The 13290-nt window shown below is 40.1% G+C and overlaps 1 protein-coding gene across 8 annotated transcripts in view; it reads right to left on the bottom strand.

Annotated features, from left to right (window-relative positions):
• dst (dystonin) overlaps positions 1-13290 on the bottom strand; it is a 121384-nt gene that overhangs the window by 87518 nt on the left and 20576 nt on the right. For 6 of the 8 annotated variants that reach the window (XM_050071965.1, XM_050071952.1, XM_050071962.1 and 3 more), the window contains 3 exons: positions 10580-10669; positions 5874-5951; positions 3427-3519 (listed from right to left, as the gene is read on the bottom strand). In XM_050071965.1, the coding sequence (XP_049927922.1) occupies positions 3427-3519; positions 5874-5951; positions 10580-10669 (261 nt within the window). Of the gene's footprint in view, positions 1-3426; positions 3520-5873; positions 5952-7144; positions 7244-10579; positions 10670-13290 lie in introns of all 8 variants that reach the window. The other 2 variants (XM_050071946.1, XM_050071953.1) reach the window with 1 other exon arrangement.

The following is a 13290-nucleotide window of genomic DNA, read 5'->3' as shown; positions in this document are numbered from 1 at the left end:
TGCCAGCTTACAATATCTGTACACCACTGAAGTTTCCCTGAAGGTCAAAATCACCTGACAGCCAACACAGTTCAACCTACAGTGTATCATTACTCACTCTGCTACTTAGCACCAACCTATCAATTACTGGTATTACGGCAGCATTAGATTATGATGCCTTATTTAACATGATTTATATAGCCTTACTTTGTACAGGTTTTTTCCAAGTGTGAAACGGATAAATCAAAACAATATGTTTGTGTGCAAAGCAGTGGCCATCACAGAGACAGTGACACTAAATCAGGGCAAAACAAACAAGCAAGACAAACGAGTAGAGAAACCCCTGACCACAGTGCATTGCCATGGTGGTGCATTGTCACCAGCTAGACTAAAATAAACATTAGTGTTTTCAACAGCACGTTCCGGGTGAAATACAGCATGGTGCGATGAAATCAGCTTCTTATCTGTACAGATATGATCAAACAATAGATGGTGACTGAAACACCTTAAAGGGCAACTTTTGTGTTTTTCAACCTGGACCCTGTTTTCCTATCATTTTTGCCCAAGTGATTAATAGGAACCACAATTTTTGGTTCAGGATTAAGCATGGGAACTGCAGCTGGCTGCACAGAAACAGGCTGCAATGTAAACACTTGGGGCAATTGTGCATCGTCGATTTATGTCCACTAAAAGTGTTTGTTTTTGCCACTGACAGGCTCAGATTGTTAATGTAAGTGTCTGACAATATCAAAGAAAGCATCCCTACAGAGACAGACCTTTTGTTAAAGAGTGAGATTTATTTATTTATTTATTTAGAAATAGGGACAATGCATATTAATGAACAAATACATGAGTATATGTAAATAGCCCACGGCTAATTTCCATCAACTATCCCTATAGGCAGGTTGATGTAAAAAATGTAGTGAACAGCAGCGACAAAAGACAGAGTTAAAATTCATAGCGACCACGTAGACACAATACAGAAGACACAAGATGTGCACAATATACATATTGAAAATACATCAAGTGTAGCCCATGACAGTGTAGCCCATGACAACCCCAGAAGTGACCAGATCTTTTTTGTTTAACTAGAAACAGCCCAAAATCGCTTTTGCCAAATTCTATTTAAATAAACAGTAATTATAGCGTGTACAGAGGCAGCATATATTTACATCTAACCGGGTGAATGAAGGGTTTATTTCAACCAAAGCAGAGTTGATTGTTGGAGCGGTGGAAAGACAAACCAAGAAGGATTTTGTGAGTTTTATTTTGTTTGTTTTTTACTTTGAATGAAGTGTGTTTTACGATCATACAACTACTGTTTATTTAAATGGAGTCTGGTGAGTTTGGTGCAATTTTAGGGCTGTTTCTCCTTAAACAAAAAGGATCTTTCTCTTTATCAAGGTCTGTCTCTGTAGGGATAATTTCCATAATGTTGACACAAATTTAGGATAACAATCTGATCCTGTCAGTCGCAAAAACAAGCACTTTTATTGGATGTAAATTGACTGTGCACAATTGCCCTGAGTGATTACATTTTAGCCTGTTTCGTCTCTCTCAACACTGGACCAATTTCAAAAATTCTTGTTCCCATTCGTCACTTAGACAGAAAAACATGCAAAAATAGGGTGAGGATTGAAAAACACCAAAGTTATCCTTTAACAAAACTTCAACAGCTACAGTATGAGCAAGCGAATTGAGGTCAGTCAGTACAGAAAACACGCCCTGTCAGTTCTCTCTAATACATAAAAAATTAGCCAGCAGCAATAATAAAAGCCCATAAAATATGTCCTTAAACCAACTCTGTCCTTTAAACAGGAACAGATCCTGAATACTTTAAGCAGTCATATCAAAGCATGTATGATAAAAACATTCCATAAATGTCAATCTGCTGTCAGCTGTGCTTAAATAAAAAAGCCAAAGGTGTATACTGTGACTGAAGGGCAACATTTTCTTCTGCCCTGCCATCCCTCTGAATCAAGAAGAAACAGGCCCATTGCCCTGCTCAAGGGCTTGCGTGAGACTGACAACGGCAGGTGTTGGCACCATCATCAACGCTACCTGTCAGCGAGTCCAGGCAAAATTATTTTAATTACTTTATTCACCATCATTTCACAGAGGGCGTTAGTCAGACAGATGCATTCTTGTTCCAGTATCAAATCCTAACTCAGTTTCATCTCAATCAAAGCACCAAACATGAAAGACAACTGCAACACTCCCGTCCCTGACCAACCACTGAGTCACGTGAGTCACATGTGTCAAAGATATTAATAATCCAATGTGAAACAGTCGGAGAGAAGGGAGGAGAGAGTGTGGGTGAGAAGTAGTTCAAGTATGAAGTTTCCGCATGCTGTTTGATTTTGGATAGAAACTTGGGTCGACAGATTCTGCTGGCATGCACACGCAGACTAACCCACTTGACATGATTTGTGTCATTCCAGCAATAAAATGAAAAACATTCCTGGAAAGAATATTTTGAGAACATTCAGGGGGGAATAAAAACTTAGCCCAGAGCACAAAAAATGTTGAAAACAATCCCAACCCTCCAAACTGCAAAGCTTGATCTGTGCACAAACACTCAGAAGTAGATGCTACAGATCTTAAAGCCTCTATAAAACCCTGTAGATTCTAGGCAACACAACATTTTGTGGATTGCACTGACATAAAAAAACCTACTTTCAAGCCATTTCCTGCTGTATTCAAACATTAGCTGCGTTCCAAATTGTATATTTTTTCTTTTTGCTTTAAGCATGTACCGCACCTGCCCTTACAAAGTACGTACTGTTGCATGCAGTATGCACAATACTAGGACACTTTGTCACAATACTGCACCTTGAACTTTGACCCTCTTGCAAAAATCAGTCACAGTCTGCAGCTCCAAATTTGAATAAAAAGAAAAAGTATGCGATTTGGAACGCAACACCAGACTCATCAGACCTGCGTGCAAGGACATTTTCCATTTCTCAATACATCTTGTAAGTACCAGCTAATACAAGCTACCTGATGTTACCTTGTCAAATTACAACTCGAGACGAATCAAACGTGAATTAAAGGAACCCCGGCAACCACAACATTCAGCATAATACATGCTGCACAGCTTTGACACCTGTGTGAACTCATTTTAAAAGCATTAATCTGAACGCATTTGACACGCTATTATGTAACTCAATCCCAAAACATGGCAGCATCTCTGTCGCACTGAAATATCTTTTAACTCCGCACAGACAAAGGCAACGGCTGAAAATCTGCTGCATTCAAATATCTAACAGATCAACACTGAGTAGGATGTAAAAAAAACAGTTTCAAATCATCAGCTCTTATTGGCATGAGCTCATCACATACCATATAATACACAGAAATGAAAGTAAGCAATCATGCAGTATCTGGGTGATAAATCATCTTGATATCGTGGCTAATAAAAGGAAACCATGAGATGACAACACTGACCTGAAAGTGCAGAATTATGGTCCAGATCAATCCCAGGGTAAGTTTTGGGTTGCCGTCTGTGATGTCGTCATTCCTGATATTTACAAGTTTGACCTGATGACAGGAAACACATCATTAAAATATTGCATATTTACAATATCTCTAATTGTCCAAACTTTTAATTAAAACCTTTACATTTATTCAGATCAAGCACAAAATATGAGTGTGACTGTGTCTATTGACTCATATGCCTGTCATTTAACAAGCACCACAAGGTGGCACAATTGTCATGATATTATTTCAGGGAACACTCACTATGATCACATGGGTCTGAGGTGACAGAGAGAAAAATGCTTGCTACTAATTAAATGCTGTAAACCTGCTAAAACTGTTGAATCTGCCACATATCAGTGAAAAATGATGTGAGTTTAATAAACTCACACACACAAACAAACAGGAACCAGAAAGCAGAGTTGAACCACATTGTTGTTTTAATGGAGCTGTTCATTCATCGCTCCGGTGTCGGCCTGATTATCTGTAATAGCCGTAATCAATAAGCTGCAGGGGGAGATTTAAGGAAGTTTACGCAGTTGGATCGCTGTACGTTTAATGACTACAGAGGATCCATGGATGTGTCTGGTATGTACTGCAGCTAAAACAAAAGAACAACTCATTTGTGACCATCTATGATTCCTTTGTCTCAAGCCTTACGTCACATCTGGCTACGGCTCAGCCAGGCTGTGTTCTTCATCACATCCTGAGCAGTGGGGGAGGGGAGGGCAATCAAAGCACTCTCCCAAAACCCCACTGATGGGATTTGTAGTCAGCGCTCCTAAATGCTGCTATTACTGTTTGTGGGAAGTGAATTGGTTCATCAAGAAAGATGGAAAATGCCTGGAGTCCAACAGTGTGTGATGTTGGAGGCTGTGTCTAGGTAATCACCGCTGAATGGAGCCGTCCCACACAATGTGGCACTTTGTGTCTGAGCCCAGACATTCAGACACAGTGTGCCACTTGCATTCCCATTTCAATTACATTTGTCCCTTCGCTTGCATTTGTCTGCCTTAGTGGTTGCGAGTGAACAAATGTCTCATAATATGATGCAGCTCCCAAGATAGACAGTAGCTGCACACACGAGCTGATGCATTTACATGAGCCATTCAGCTGCTATTCTGTATCAAGGTGTGAAAATACCTAATTATTATGTGGACTTTAGATGCTGCTATAAATCCATGAGAGGACAGGAAAGGCAGAAACATAAAATTGTTTTTGCTGTTGCATCACTGTATGATGGATGGGACTCTGACTGAAGGCTGACACCCAGCGTCTCAAACAGGCTTAACTTCGAAAGGTTTCGGGCTCAACAATAAGGATTGGGCTGTAAAACTACCAACTCACAAAACCAATTTGGCAAGTATTTAAAATGAATTAAGAACGTAGTTTTTTAGAGCTAATGATGGAAGTAGCTAAAGGATTGAGCTTTCTTCTCATCTCTGTTGAGAGTTGCACATATGCAGAACCAGAATCAGGAGCTCATGGTGAAAACGGTTACGGTAAAGACACATTTTATGAGCTAAAGCGCAAGCAAACATTTCAATTATCCTGTTTTTTATTTATTTATTTATTGTTTGCTTGGTTGTTTTTTGTTTTAATTTTGTTGTTGTTTTTTTGTTTAATTGTGTAATTTGGGTGTCTATTGTTTGCTTTGTTTGTATCTTGTCACTACATAAAAAAAAATTAAATAAAAAATGATCCTGGGTTTAGTTGGGTGGCGTTTGAGAAAATGGGGGAAACTCAAACTTTGCAATGCATACTTTGCTTCAAGTTTGAGAGCAAGGCAGATAAAACTGGGCCATTAATCAAAGACAAGTCAGGTTTCTTAAACTATGACATCAAATTTATTTTGTTGATAACCGCTAATATTCATTAATTTTCTATAACTGCTTATCCTGTTAGGGGTTGCAGGGCTGCTGGAGCCTATCCCAGCTGACACTGGGCGAGAGGTGGGGTACACCCTGGACAGGTCGCCAGACTATCACAGGGCTGACACATAGAGACAGACAACCATTCACACTCACATTTACACCTACGTACGGCCAATTTAGAGTCACCAATTACCCTGCATTTCTTTGGACTGTGGGAGGAAGCTGGAGTACCTGGAGAAAACCTACGCTGACATACTGAGAACATCCTGGGCTCGAACCCCCCACCCCAGGTTCAAGCCAGAAACCCTCTTGCTGTGAGGCCCACATAAATAATAACAGATTGAGCAATTTTTATAGGGGGCAAGTAAAAAATGACTCTGGATGAGTGGATTTCTGACCCTCTTGCCTGACCGGGCAAGTGACAATAGAAAAAAAAACACACATTCACACTGACCCCTGCTTCTAACAATGTTGGTTCAAATTTATTCCAATCAAAAGTGTGACTGAACAATAGCTTGAGAGTGTGTTTAGATTGATCCTTACCTGCCGCCTCTTTAAATAATCCAGTGCTATTTGTACATTCTGGAGTCTGTGGAAGCGCATCCTCCCTCTCTCCCGAGGCTGTGGACATAAAGAGGGAAGAAGGGACATGTATGGTAATCCAGTTCTTTTCAATATCAGTGGACAAATAAATTAAAAAAAAAGATTAGTAACATGGTGGACACTGGACATGCTTCCAGGTTCTTACCCGCTGATCTGGTGAGGTACAGACACACACAAAAACTCTACCCACAAGTAGTGCGAGTGACCATTTCTGCAGGCCCACTCAAAATCTGTGCATATACAGAACATTTTCCACCATTTGCATCCCTAGAACTGTGCTCTTACAGTGTAATAACAAACCAAGTCACCCTGCTGGTTAGCACACGCTAACAGCTAAAGTATACATAAAACATTTTAATACTGTGCTGGAGAAATTAAATGTCAAATATTAAAAATGATGCTGCATTGTTCGAGTACGTATCCAATCTCATGTGGCAAATGCACGTGGACAGTCAGGGGCCACAGCATGAGGTAATGAAATGGAAAATGCGTTAAAGCCAGGATGCAGCGGCAGCAGCAGAAGACTTGTGCTGCATTCAGCCATATCTCTAAGTTTATAATAGCTGAGAGACAACTATTGCTCATCTCAATAACAAAGCAACAATATTTAATGAAGAATATTTAATGAACCCATCTCCCACAGCCTTCATTCAGTGAATCTCATACTCTTATGGAGCCCTTTTGAGGCGTCAAAGCAGCAGATGAAAAATGTCCTGATGCTCACCAAGGTTTGGAGCGCTTTGATTTTATGGCTCAATGATGAGCAAAGCTAGTGAGATGGATATAAAGACCCAAGCTTTATGGGCAATATCCTTAATGTCTTTGGAAGGTTAAAGTGCCAAATTTGCTGTTGATGCATGTTCAAAAGAAAATTTGAGCATGAGGATGCCTGGGTCTTTAGATCATGTGCACATCCCTCTGCATCATCGGTATTATCCGGTCATGTAAACAAGGATTCTGATTTTATTTCCTGATCAAAAGAAGCAGCATTATGGAACATACTGTTGCATAGAAATCACAGATGTATCTAAATCAGGAAAAGGAGAACTCTACAGGCATATAGAAGAACTACAGTATCTGCTAGAGCAATTATGTAAGACTACAAAAAGACAAATCATACAGTGGGATTGTTTCTACACTCCTGTTAACTGGCCACAGCACAGCTCTGAATTAGTTTGTTAAAAGGGGGCGGAGGGGCAAGCCACACGTACCCCCTTATCATCATCCACCGTGTCCTCATGCTGCTCAACTGCACATGCTTCTGTCCCACTCACCAACCGCAATGTCTTCAGAAAATCACGCTCCCTCGGCTTATCACCGAAAAGGCAACACATGGGGGGGAGAAAGGAAGACATGGACACACACGGGCGGCCAAATCAAAAGGAAGTTAGACAATGGACAGAAACCAATGAAAGAGAGAAGAACAGAAGAAGGGGGGAAAGTAGAAGGGGAAACAGGATGTAAACAGAAAACAGATAGATCCTTAAGAGGATGAAAGTTAGTCACACTGAAGAAGGGAGTAACTGCTGGGGCTCCTTGCACAGGAATACATGCAGTTTAAATACAGTAAGGGACATCACAGCATGATATCATCAAAGGAATACTTCACCCCCCAAATCACCATTTGTGTATCAATTACTCATCCAATGTTGCACTGAATACATGAAGAAAACATTTTCTTACATGCCTCTGGTGAATGAAGAATCAAAAACAAAGAAGTCTTGATGAATTGAAGTCATAGGGGTCCACATTTAACAACATAAGGACTATATCAAAATGTCCGTTTACAAACTCTCACACAACTTCTGCAGTATAAGCCAAGTCTCATTTATCCAGACATATGCTCAGCACTGCTGCAACAGACAACCTTTTCTGACAGGGAAGTAAACTAAAAGTGAATTTTATCTATGCTCCAGTCAGAGCCAGACTCCATTGACAAAAACAGTAATTTTACCTTGCTGCGCTCAATAGCTCCTGATCGACCACTGCCTTGATCAGTTAGTTTGTTTGTGTTATTGTGTGACTTACGTGAATTTCAGCTTACCCTTTAAAACACTAAAGTCACACATTAATACATACAAACTAACAATTGGGAGAGTGGTAGACCAGCAGCTCCCGTGTTCAGCAAGGTAAAACTGCTGTTTTTGTCAATGGAATCTGGCTCTGAAAAGAGGAGTTTCACTTTCTATAAAGTTTCGTGTCAGAAAAGGTTGTTTGTTTTGAAAGCAACAAGCATATAACTGCATAAATGAGACTTGGATTATACCGCATGAGTTGTGTTAGAGTTTGATGATGTTAATCGTAGCCCCCATGACTGAAATTCATCAAGAATTTTTCGTGTTTGGATTCTTCGTTCACGGGAGGCGTGCATGAAAAACAAAGTTTTCTCCAAGAATTCAACGAAACACAAGTAACCTGATACACAGATGGTCATTTGGATGGTGAAGTTTTCCTTTAAGGAACTCAGGACTGCACAAAGACAGTATCAACATACTTCAATATAAGATGAAAGAATGACATGTTAACAGAGAAATGAAATAATACTGCACATAGCCTGCTGATAACATGCAGCACCTCAGTAGCTCCTGTCTTAGGCCAGCTACATACTCTGTGCACCTATGTGCTCTACATGTGAGGGATTATACTCACATACAGAGTGAACTATACCAGATTTTATTTCATTTTCACTTCTACAGCCCATTATCACAAATCACAATTTGCCTCAGAGGGCTTTACAGCATACGACATCCCTCTGTTCTTGGACCCTCACAGTGGATAAGGAAAATATCCCCAAAAAACCCTTTAACAGGGAAAAATGGTAGAAATTTAAGCCTGCTTATACATTTATAACAACGCCACAAACCAAAGTCTAAACGTCATGACAGTTCCCTCTGTTTGGTTAACATAAAGTGTGATTTGGACATTGTTTATTCAATTATAATACTACAGAACAACTCCATTTAAATGTGGTAGTTTTGCATCACAGGTTGCAAAGAATTTTGTCCCTGAAGAAGCTATTGTTTCTGTATTTCATTACTATATTAAAATTGTCTTTCAATTTAGTTTCTCTTTACATGTTGCACATTTCTACAATCCTTGGTTTAACTGCTTGGTTGAATGGCAGCTTGAAAGTAACCTGTTGGGCACCTGGATTAACACTGTACCAGTACACCTTCATAATCGTGAAATGTTTTGGTTTCTTAGCATCTTAAAAATTTAAAAAACAATCAACTTCTAGTTTTGACAGAGCCACTGTAACAGCGATCACTCCAGCTGTGTTTTAATCACCATTACAGCACAGCTTCCTGCACTCAAAAGACAAACTGCTCATGATTGTAATATTACTCCATCACACTGCAGTTTTGTAAAAACAATACCACATTTTCATGCTGGCTATGTGTCATGTGCAGTAATGTTTGTCCTGTTAGCTTAATATTCATGAAAGGGCAGCCTCAATAAGACGTGACATGAATTTCATATACAGAGGCAATGTTTGTCTCCTGAGGGTCATAGAGTTCAGGACACAGCTGTGACCAGCGGGGGACAGACAGGCATTTACATACAGAAGTTTTAAATAACTGCTTATGTAATTGTGGTGTATAAATATGTTCTCCAGTTGGAGCACACACAGAGACTCTGTAGCAATATGATGTTCAATTTCTTGCACAGCTAATACATTGGTGCTGTTTCTTCTTACCTACTGTATTCTGAATGGGACATATCATACTAGCAGTTCATGTTTCTTATTCTAATATGCAGCTTTCTGATGTCATACTCTTATTGCCAAGCTTTAATGTTCTGGTTAGCTCTTGTTTGAGGATCCAAATAAAGAATGAAAGAAACCTTTGGCCGTTAGTGCATTACAAAAAAGCTAGTTAGCAAGTTAAACTTTGTTAATTATAATTATCAGCTGCCAAGAACTCGCCAGAAACTCCAGTGGGCAATAAAAAGAGCTTGTTATCCTTCTTGCTAGCTTTTCGCTAATATGCTTACATTTTACTGACTTAAAGACAACAACCTTTTGTGGATAATTAGAGTATTTAATATCGCACTCGAACATGTTGCTACTTGAGCACCACTACTGCTGTAGCTCAAGGCGCCCCACCCGTCAGCCTACCCCCTGATCTAACAGCACAGCATGACTAATCACAGTGATGAAGACATCAGTCAGTGTCAGAGCTCCTTGAATGGATGAGGAAAAAGACACAAAAAAGACAAGGTATTTTGATGTGTTCGAAACCTGCACACAGTACACAAAAAATGTGACTTTACTGAGTGGGATTTGGTGGATGTAAAATCGCAGCAGATCTGATTACAGACCATCAAATCCCAGGATTCCCTCTCATCAGCAGTTATGTAAGAGAAAAGGAGAAGTACCAAGTGCATCAGTCATGCAAAGGTGTGACAGGTTGCTCTATGGGAGGATGAACAGATTTTCCTACTGGTATCTAATGAAAATCTAAATGTTTTGTGATTTCGTAAGACTGTCCTCAATGGCTATGACGCTAAGAGCTCAACAGGATCAAACGACATGCCCATATGTGCCAAAACATCATCAGTGTTCCATAACTTTGTTGTTTTAGGCGCTTATCTCTTAAAGAAACACTGACAATGACATTTAAGACAACAAAAAAACATTCACTCACCAGTGTGTCTCCAGACAAAACCTCCAGCAGTGAGATCAGGTTATGTCCATCTCGTAAGTCTTCATACAGGTCATTTATATGCTTTCGTACCTGCGGACGTGAGGAAGAGAGCAGAATGTGAGCAAACTGCAAATATCATGTTCATTATTGTTGTGACACCTGCTGTTGTTCAGCAGTGTCAGTGTGTTTGTGCTGGTTTGAGTGATTGGCTAGTAATCAGGACTTTCTGGTGGCACCTGGGCCCAGTGCTCCCAGTATATAAATGTAGGCTCTGTAAGTCATTCTCTCTCCTTCTTTTCCTGACAGGCATCCTCCCCTTGGTGATGTATCAGCTTTAGTTTATCCTTGGTTCCCTTTTTGCTTCTTTTGTGCACTCTGCAACATCACACATGCACTCCCTGCATTTCTGATCTTACATCCTATTAAATTTGAAGAACAGATCTTTGACTCGTCCACATTTGTACACTTTGCTTAACTATAACTCAACCTTTGTTGTTTATTCTTATGCCATTCAGTAGTCTTGGTGTTCATTTTAAAGGGGTAATTTTTTGAAACATGGTTGTATGAGGAACTTATCCATAGTCAGTGTATTACCTACAGTAGATAATGGTCAGCATGCCCCAAGTTTGGAGCATGCTGACCATTATCTGATGATAAAGATGTCCACAGACAGTGTCACAAGTTGTATGCTCAAGCTAATAGGCTTGCTCGGAAATTCAGTACGTGTTGAGTTAATGTGAAGATAGCTCTTTTTAGAGCATTGTGTACTCCACTGTATACTGCCCACTTGTGGCACTCCCATAGGAGGAGACCTTTAATGATGGAATGAGACTGCTTCTTAAACTTCCATGATGGTGCAGAGCCAGCCAAATGTTTATACCTGTTGGTGTGCCTACCTAACCTGCTTTAATGGGTAATCTTTTATATCGATATATGTGCAGGCTCTCTGTCTCAGAAAATGGTATCATGCATGTTTACTTAGACTGTTTTTGATTTATTTTCTTTGGTTGGCCTGTTTTAAGGTGGCTAAAATATGTTTTTTCTGCAGCCCCCTGTCCACAGTTGTGCATTGCTTAGCTTCCATGGTGGTACTCCTGTCTGCTTCTCCAAACTGGGGGTGTGCCACCCATTATCTACTGTAGGTAACACACTGACCACAGATAAGTACCTCATCCAACCCCACTTCAAAAAAATCCAAACTATCCCTTTAAGTTAAGGCCCAGTTATAGAAAAAAACTGTTTTACACACTTTATGACAAACTTTTTTTCCTCTTTGTTCTCTCTAAACTGTAATTAATGTGGCATAAAACACTCAGGGTATCATTGTGACACCTTATCTAAGCACTTGAGTGAGGCACTTAACAACTCTGGTCCTTCCAGCAGGCCCATCTCTCCTTCCTGTCCTAAATACCGCGCCTCTGAAATCACCCCGCTGCCCGTTGACCTGCTTTCACACAGGGCTTTCAGCACTGTAATCCCAGATAGTGGCCACAGCTGTGGAGCCAAAATAGACCTGCACCCTTGTGTTATTGGGTCAACAAAGCAGATCCCCAACTATTACTCAGCACCTCTGATTTTTCATGGATGAAACAGACTTTATGACAAGCTTAAGAGGACTTACATCTGTCTGTCAAACATGAAATAAAACACAAATATTCAAACCTATAAACTCAAGTTCAACAGGTTCAAACATTTACAGTACCTGGCATATTGTTTTTACGCACATGTTACTCTGTGCATTGTCATTGCATGTGTCATGTTTTATTGCAGTGCTATAGACATTATTTCCGTCTTTCTTCTGAATGTGACAAAGTTTATTAAATGTAAATCAGTGTGAGCAGTAACAGGAGAGGAGCCTGTAGAGCCTCATGCATCTGTCTTATGATTACTTTAATACTGGAAATAATAAATACATTCCGATCAAAGAACAAATATTCCCCTAAGAAGCAAAACAATAAATACAATATGGTTGGGGAAAAATGGTCCACTATGACATGTAACAAGTCTGTTAACACAGTGGCCCTTTGTTTGCTTTGTTTGAGGGAGAAAGGTAAGGATGTAGCAGCCATATGACTGTGTTACTGATTAAAGAGCATCACCAAAGATTTTGCTTTAACCTGTGAATGATGTCTGGACCAATGAAGTGGACCGATGGTATGACCAACACTACCATCCCTAGATCCACACTGTGAGCGTGGCTAAACATTGAATATGCTTCAGAGCACTGTTGTCCATTTTCCAAAGCATACGATTCATTTTTGATTGACTTAAAGGGACATTGTGTAACATTTTCAGTTGTTTATTGGCAAAAATTGATGTCTGCATTCATAAATATGTAATCATTGGTGTATTATTACCTCCACCAATAATCTGACTTATTCTAGTAAAAGGAGAATTTCGGATTTGTTTGTACATTGTGCGGGTAAGTCGTCTGGGGGGCTCCATAACGTTTCGCCATCTTGAGAATACATCCGCCAGCAAGGGACATACAGCAGCACCTTCAGCGTTTTAGTTGAGAGCCAGGCCAGCACTGCCTGACTGAGAAGTCGAAGGAGAGGAGCAAGAGGCACTTCGCTACTACCCCGGCACTACTGCAGCATAACAAAGTCCCACTCTTTGAGCATAATGCAGCATCATGCATATGCAGCATCACGGGAGACGGAATCCTCGAAATTCCTACACACTGTGGCTTTAAAGATAAAAACAGTGAC

Source organism: Epinephelus moara, chromosome 19, assembly GCF_006386435.1.
Source record: "Epinephelus moara isolate mb chromosome 19, YSFRI_EMoa_1.0, whole genome shotgun sequence".
In the NCBI taxonomy this organism is placed as follows: domain Eukaryota; kingdom Metazoa; phylum Chordata; class Actinopteri; order Perciformes; family Serranidae; genus Epinephelus; species Epinephelus moara.
This window is presented reverse-complemented; position numbering and strand designations above follow the sequence as displayed.